We start from the raw sequence: 8,294 nt of genomic DNA, 5'->3' as shown, positions 1-8,294 counted from the left end.
ATGGTTGTGAGCCACCATGTGGTTGCTGGGAATTGAACTCAGGACCTCTGGAAGAGCAGTCAGTGCTCTTAACCACTGAGCCATCTCTCCAGTCCTTCTTTGTTTCTCAGTAACAGAGCCCACCACAATTCTTACCAACCATGGGTCACAAAGAGCTCAGACAAAAGAATGGGTTTGCAGTGATGTTTCCAGTCAGGGACCAAGTTTGTTTAGATGTCTCTTATAAGTCATAGATTATTCTTACTGCTACATAAATGTATTTATACATCAGTATTTATACATATTTCAAGATGAAAATCAGCACTACTTCAGCGACCTCACAACATGTGTGTCTCTTTGTAAGGGCATTGGGAAGCAATCTAGGAAAACAGCATTGTAGAATTAAACTATAAAGCTACACTAAGAATGTGCTGAGTGCTTTAGGTAAGAGAAGCTTCAAGATTTTAAAAGGTTTAATGCCGCACTTAGGTGGTTCATAAAGAAAGATTACGTAGAGGCCCACCTGGGCTCAAAAAGAGACCTGTCTCAAAAATAAAACAACAAAGATAGCAAGTGAACAGGTCAGACCCCAGGTTTGGTGTCAAAAAACTAATGGTGGTGGATTCACACCAGAGTTAGCTGTGCTCATCCTGGGTGCATACAACGGAGGACTGGTTTTTCTTTTTTCTTTTGTTTGTTTTGTTTTGTTTTGTTTTTCTTCTATATTTTTGTTGTCTGATACTTTTGTAAGAAAAAAGTCCTCTGGCTTCTAAAATTCCAAGTATGTGTAGAGAGAGTTTAAGCCCTCACTTGTTTTGTTGTATATGCTTGCGGTGGTCTATATGGAGATGCAGTTCCCATAAGGAGGAGTGAGCAGTATTGTCCCAAGATCTTTTACTCTCTAGTTTGATGCTTTTTGCTGAATGCAAATGTCCTCCTCAGAAATACCAGCAAGTTCATGATTACTGTCTGCAGTCTTAAAATGTCTTATTTCAAAATCAAGTCTTTCTGTAATTTATATCTATATTTAATGAGATGTTTATTTTAAACTGCCAGATCTCTGAGTGAGGATTTTCTAATCATTTCTTTTCCTCGAGTAGGCTATAATCCTTCCCAGATAGTTCCGATAGCTGGGAACCAGACATTAAATATATGAGCCCAAGGGGCCGTTCTCATTCAAAACCACCACACATACTCTACTTTCTTCCTGGCCTAGAGCTTCGCAAATGAGGACTGGAAATACTTTTATTCAGTCACTTGAGATGTGGAATATGGGTTTATCCTTAGAGTTGAAAAGAAACTAAGGGAAGCCCCGGCTACCGGCAGAGCCCCTCAGCTATAGCCTGAGTCAGGGCAGAGGCAGGCAATTTAGGCTGCCACCCCCACCGCACCCCATCTTATTTTCCTTTCTTAGGAGTGTGCTTCCTAAGACATAGATTTTGTTTTCAAGTATATGTGTGTGAAAGAAGTATGGTGTGGCCATTTTAGAAATGCTAACTAAATACCTAAGATAGTGCATTTTCACAAGCAGAACTAAATCTGGTGAGTTGCCTGAAATAAGGCTCAGATTTCAGTCCCAGTTTCCCATTTACTCACATAAGAGCTGTGACAGTGTCAGCTTTTGAGGCCTTCTTAACTATAAGAAGGAGAGCATCAGCAAGCTTGTAAGACTGACAGGGGTACTAATGAAGTCTGTTCCCTCGGGGCCCTTACTTAACAGTAATCCTGTTTCCCTAGACCCTGAAGATGCTTAACAGCAACACAGAGAGCCCGTATTTGATGTGGAACAACTCTACAAGGGCAGAACTGCTTGAGTTTCTTGAGTCACAACAAGAAAATATGATCAAAAAGGTATGTTAGTGTTTTATATTTTCTTAGGTGACTTATTCTGATTGAATGAGTCTTGATGAAGCAGTGTGCTATTCACCAATTCAATGTTTAGTCAACAGCTCTAGCCACCTCTTAGCTGGGCATTTCAAGGATAGGCTAGTGTTGAATGAAGTCGTACTCTAGGGTACGAGGGATGACTCAGCAGCTGTGAGGACCTACTGCTCCTCAGAGGACCAGAGCTGTATTCCTAACCCTATAAGTTGCTCTTAGTTCATGTAACCACAGCACGTGGGGGATCTCTGATACATCTGCCTCAAAGTCACCTAGACTCAGCTGTACAAACCCACACAGACAGGCACACACATGTATTTAAATCTCTATAATACTACATTAGGATTTTCTCGTTGTCACGACTTCCACAAAGTTAACATCTGTTTACAATAGTAATGCACTGGGAGAACTGGGTCCTTTTCAACGTATTTCTTGTAACCCCCCAGTCTGAGTGTACTGAGTGTGCACGCACACACACACACACACACACACACACACACCCTATAGTGTGACTGAGCTGGGTGGCCACTGGAGGAGTGAGAAGAGCATGTCACAGTCGGCTTTCTCTGCCAGCTCTAATTCTTGCCTCATCTAGTGTTCTTCTGAGACTTGAGGATGAGGCCTGGTAATCTAGCAGCAGTAAGGCGCTCTGTCACTGTGCCTGTTCCAGCCATGGACTGGCACATGTGTCCTGTCATGTTTGCTCTCTCTGAAAGTCGGTGCCCTTCTTAACATATTCAGTGCATTATTAGACAAAACAGGGTAGATTTTAAAACTGGACATTAAATTCTTACATCTAACAATCTTGTTTTTCTTTGTTTTTTTTTGTTTGTTTGTTTTGTTTTTTAAGGGTGATTGTGACAAAACTTATGGGGCAGAATTTGTCTACAGTGAACATGCCAAAGAACTTATCGTTGGTGAGATTTTTGTTAGAGTCTATAATGAAGTCCCAACTTTCCAGCTAGAGGTAAGTGTTTGGCTTTTAATTTTGTTTGATGCTGTTGATCATACCTACTGAGATCTAGTGACTCTATCACATTTCACAGATTGGAATTAATACCTCTTTACTGGCTGAGTTCTTTAGAAGTTGTCCTGGGTAGGTATGTAACCATTAGCCTCTTTATCGAGATCAGTGGTTCTCAACCTGTGGGCCGAAGAACCACCTTTCATAGGGTTGCATATCAGATATTTACATTACGATTCATAATAGCAAAATTATAGTTGTGAACTTGAAAAGAAATAATTGTATGGTTGGGGGTCAGCACACCATGAGGAACTGTATTAAATGGTGGCAGCATTAGGAAGGTTGAAACCATGGGTCAGATTGTTGAAAAATTGAGTTTCACGAAGCCCATAAGCAGCGACTTGTTTCTTAGCTACTCTTTTTATTTGGGCCTTGAGGGGAAGGCGAGAATTTTGTAATTGAATAGCTTGGAAAGAGAGAAGCAAATCATAACATGTGTGTGTATGGATGTGTGCATGCACATATGTGAGGTAAGGTCTTGCTTTGTGGCCCAGACTAGCCTAAAACTCAAAATTCTCCTGTCTCAGCCCCCAGGTACCTAAGATTACAGACATTCACCACTAAGTTGGGTGAGAAATAATGCTTTGTTTTAGAATTTGTTCTTGAAATTGGTATTTACCAAAATATAATGTATATTATTATTCACAGGATTAATATATATCACTAGCTAGCCAATAAAGTGGTTGGTAAAGGCCATTGGAGAGCTAACCCCTGAATTTCTGTTGTAACTATATATACTTTTTATATTATAAAGATATAACATAATTGTTTAAAAAAATCACATTATATATACTCTTACTAGATTAGTAAAGGGGACAGATATCCTAATCACTTGTGCCAAGATACTGGTGAAAGTGTGTAAAATCTCAAAAAATTAGGTAAATTTCATTTGGTTTTGTCTTTTCCCACTCCTTGATGGAGTGCTGTATGCATAGCAGTGTTTACTTGTATTTACAGTTTCATCACAGCTATTCTGCTTCTTGAGGTTCTTTCTTTTACTCTAAAAACCTTCAGCATAGGCTCTTATGATGACACATTTATGTGTTTGGCTTAGGTTCCAAAAGAGTTTGCTGCAAGTCTGTTGGATTACATAGGCTCTCAGGCCCAGTACCTCCACACGTTCATGGCCATCACTCATGCTGCAAAAGTGGAGTCGGAGCAACATGGGGACCGCTTACCAAGAGTGGAAATGGCTTTGGAGGCTCTGAGAAATGTGATCAAATACAACCCAGGTGTGTGATTGTCCCCTTGATTCAGAGCCACCATTACAACAGAGCAGCCAGAGTTCCCAAACATGCTCAGTTTGATTGTGGAGACTCAGGGGAAATCACACTGGCCCTTCTGCTCCATGTGTTATGATGATAAAGGGAGAGACATTGGGGGGCATGTTTAGAAGAATTTTTATTTAAGAAAGAATAAACTGCAATAGCATCATTTGTTAGTAAGAAGTTTCACATTACTGGTATAGATTGGCATATCATGTTTACATGCTTGGATTTATTTATTAGATGATCTAAATGGTGCGTCTTTGCTCTGCAACACAGTACTATTTGCATATGGATACTCATATTTTTTTTTAAAAATTGCCTGAAGTTTTTGATGTGTAAAAAATGAAATAATAAGGCTTAAGTTCTTTTCTTGAATGTCTTTCAAAAGGCATTCAAACGGTTCCAGATCACCACCAAAGCGCCTGCTTCTGGATGGGTGTGGTGCAGGTTAAAGCTGTAACCTTAACACATCCTTCATTTCTAACTAATGCCAGCAAAGAGAGACCCTGCACAACATAAATTGAGTTAAAATTTCTTCAAGGTATTTAATTTACCTTCTTCAGTGAATATTGAAGTGCTATTAAAATTTTTGGCTTTTTGGCATTTGCCAAGTTTTACTCAAATAACTAAAAACAATATTAGAAAAATTATTCATTCACAAGGTACATTAAGATGTAATTAAAGCCTTTTCTAGGGCGGTCGCACAGGCAGCAGCGGTGCGAAGCCGGCCTCCGCCAACATGTACTACAAGTTTAGCAGTTTCACGCAGAAGTTGGCTGGAGCTTGGGCTTCGGAAGCCTACACCCCGCAGGGGTTAAAGCCAGTTTCCACAGAAGCACCGCCTATCATATTTGCCACACCAACCAAACTGACCTCCAGTGTGATAGCATATGATTATGCTGGGAAGAACAAAGTTCCAGAGCTGCAGAAATTTTTCCAGAAGGCTGATGGTGTGCCCATCCACCTGAAACGAGGCCTTCCAGACCAAATGCTTTACCGGACCACCATGGCTCTGACACTGGGAGGGACCATCTACTGCCTGATCACCCTCTACATGGCCTCGCAGCCCAGAAACAAATGAGCTTGCCTGTGGAGGACTGGTTCACTTTGTGACACAAACCCTTTGAATCCTCACGTTTCATGTTTTCCACTTGGATAGTCTACTTAACATTTTGCAAACAAAGGAAAAGATAAGAATACATTGCTTTGATTTGTTTATGGTGTGCAGATGGCCTGTCAGATGTCAGAGCTTGTTTGACAGTTAAAACTATTGTTTAAGGAAATGTCACTGAGCCATCACTGAGCTGTGCTTCTGCTCCTGATTTCCCTGGAGTTCTGCCGGAAAGTTGCTCTCCAGCTCATTCGTGGCCAGCAGTGCTCAGGGCCTCCGGGACTCAGGTGGTGTCTAAGCAGGAAGCGCAGAAGCCTTTTGGGGTGTAGGTGTGATTGAGGAAGGAAAAAAAAAGCCAGGGGACAGGTGGCGAAGTGAGGGCTGAGTTAGCCACCCTGGGGATTGCTCGGCCTTGCAGAAAACGTTGAGAGGAATGATTAGCAACCTGCCTCTATTTGTTGGGCAGTTGGTTTCAAAGGGTTGTGTGTCTCGCCCAGAACTTAGGGAAATGTGTGTTTGTTCCATCGTGGGAGGAACACCTGTCAGTGCTGCACGTTAGACAGCTGTGTCAGGAGCTCTCCTTTGATAATGCTATGGCTTTACGTTATGATTGACCTGACTGCGGAATAAACACTGGAATAAAGAAAAAAAAAAAAAAAGATGTAATTAAAGACTTTTAAAGCCTAGAGAGAGATCATTCTGTATTGTTTGTGTCTGACACTGTCAAACACTACTGGTGTTCTGAGGCCCAGTGCGAGTTTGGCACAGGAAGTTTGTGGTTTGCGCGAGTAAAGCAGGAAGCCCAGGACCTAGGCTCCAGTCCTGCTGGGACGATCTGGGATTAGGACGTGTGCTCTCCTCGCTCTCCTGAATCCCAGTGACCGTGCTGACTGTTCTGCCATATTGACGTGTGGTTTGAAACTGAATACAAGCAGCTTAATGAATGGTTTCATACTTGTTGTGGATAAAGGCATCTAGGACCTCAAAAGATTGCACTGTTTTCATAGCTGAGTGGTAGCAGACAGCGGGCTTGCTTAACTGACAAGAGTGCCAGCAGGCGTGTGGGACTGGGACTGAAGTGGGTAAGAGTGGAAACATCACTGTCCTCTCAGGAGAAGTCCTTGGTGTGTACATATCAAATTGTTTGTTATGTTGTCTTCATGTGGCAGAGTTCTGTTCCAGTCTTAGTTAAAGGCTGAATGATGTCAGATTCTCCCAAAATTCAGTTGGGTTGGGGGAAAGGATGCTCCTAAGGTCTAGACACAGCTGTGCCTAGTCCGAACTTTGCAGATCATTATCATCAAATCGCAAGGGAGAAAATAAGTGACTCATCGTCATTGTTACCCCACCCCCCAAAATTTACCACCACCAAGGAGCCTCGCAGTGCTTTGGCTCACTTTACATGGTGTGGGGCTGCATTTGTGTGTGTCCTGAGGCTGGTGCAGCCTGTGGCCTGTAGGTGGGAACCACTAATAGAAGGAACGGGTAAAGCTGCCTTATTCTCTTTAACATTTGAGTGTTGTATCTGGGCTGGTTATGTGAAATTTTTCTTGTTTTTAGTTTGTGACTAGAAGTAGACATGGAAGCAAACCCAAGAAACTCCAATGTTCTGCTATTTACGGCTTAACACCCTGGACAACTTCCAGATAGATGCCCCTCAGAGTTTCAGAGACACAATTCACAGCCAGTGGCTGTGTTTGCCAAAGGCCTGCAATTGTACCTCTTGTAGGTAAAACTGCTTCTTCTTATTCCCTAGGTTCTGAAAGTGAATGCATCGGGCACTTTAAGTTAATATTTTCTCTTCTCCGAGTCCATGGAGCTGGTCAGGTGCAGCAGCTGGCATTAGAGGTACGAAGTGTTTTGTGCTAATGAATATTGTATTTCCTACCACTTATGTCAGTGGGTTGAGGCTTGATTAATCATTATCTGAAGTTCATGAAAACCTGGATGTTATATTCACTTTGGCTATTAAGCCAAAATCATGTATTTTTAAAATTGAATTAATGTAACTATGACTATAACCTTAAAGAGCAAATGCTGGACACTGTCATTCAGGGTGGTTCTATCTGTAGTCGTTGACATGTGTCAGGGCCGAGGTATCTTATAGAGTGTTGTGTGTGGTGTGTTAGGGACGAGGCTTTTTTTACTCTAAGGTTTAGTAGCAGCAGATCAACGAGAGGAGAAGGCAGTTCCCTGTCTTGGTGCCCACAGAAGGATGCACAATGACCAGGACACCTGAGGATTGACCCTAACCTCTCTCTCTCCTCTTGACCTACTCTCTTGTACACGCAGCACAGAAGTACCTTTCAGCAAGGCTGGCAGACCCCTTCCTTGGTGGAGAGTTAGGGTATCACAAGCCCTGGGAGGTAAGGCTCCCAGAGAAGTTGGAGGCCCTTTCTCAAGAAGAATGAAACCGTTAATCCCGTAGGATTCTGTTTAGGTTGCAGCTTTGACAGGAAGCCCCAATCATGGTAGTGTTTGTCCCGGCAGCTCAGAGTAAGGTCTCAAGGTCATCCTAAGATGACCCTGTCATTGCAGCACATGGTTTATTACTGAAAACACCACTTTCAACCCTGCAAGAGCGAGTTCAGAAGGAGCTTTTCAAAACAAGCAAACAACACTGTATAATGTGTCCTAATTACCTTTCTCAGCTCATCCCATTCTTAACAGAACAGTTGTTAAGCATGTCAGAAAGCGTTAACAAGCATTTTCTTTATGTTGACAACATTTATATCCTTCAGAGGTTTTTTGTGGGGAAACTGGGGGGATTCAAGGCAGGGTTTATTGTGTCACCCTGGCTGTCCTGGAACTCCCTCTGTAGAATCTCCACCTGCCTCTGTCTCCTCAGTATTGGGATTAAAGGCGTGTGCTGCCGCCACCCAGCCATCTTGTAACTTTTTTTTTTTAATTTGTTATTTATTATTTACATCCCAAATGTTGCCACCCCCTTCCAGTTCTCCCTCCCAGAGCTCTTCACCCCATTCCCATCCCCTTCACCTCTGAGAGAGTGTCCCCCCATTCCCCATTCCTG

At 42.4% G+C, this 8,294-nt stretch overlaps 1 protein-coding gene and 1 pseudogene across 2 annotated transcripts in view; both read left to right on the top strand.

The window, feature by feature from the left end:
• Positions 1-8,294, top strand: part of Dnajc13 (DnaJ heat shock protein family (Hsp40) member C13) — a 106,381-nt gene that overhangs the window by 78,229 nt on the left and 19,858 nt on the right. The window contains exons 42-45 of the mRNA XM_029481990.1: positions 1,717-1,830; positions 2,711-2,827; positions 3,939-4,116; positions 7,020-7,111. Of these exons, the coding sequence (XP_029337850.1) occupies positions 1,717-1,830; positions 2,711-2,827; positions 3,939-4,116; positions 7,020-7,111 (501 nt within the window). The remainder of the gene's footprint in view (positions 1-1,716; positions 1,831-2,710; positions 2,828-3,938; positions 4,117-7,019; positions 7,112-8,294) is intronic.
• On the top strand, positions 4,832-5,922 carry LOC110301154 (annotated as a pseudogene). Its single transcript, XR_002378688.2, has one exon. The product of XR_002378688.2 is annotated as a cytochrome c oxidase subunit 7A-related protein, mitochondrial pseudogene (transcript).

This window comes from Mus caroli, chromosome 9 (genome assembly GCF_900094665.2).
Source record: "Mus caroli chromosome 9, CAROLI_EIJ_v1.1, whole genome shotgun sequence".
NCBI lineage: Eukaryota > Metazoa > Chordata > Mammalia > Rodentia > Muridae > Mus > Mus caroli.
Note: the sequence above shows the minus strand (reverse complement) of the source record. Positions and strands in the feature narration are given on the sequence as shown.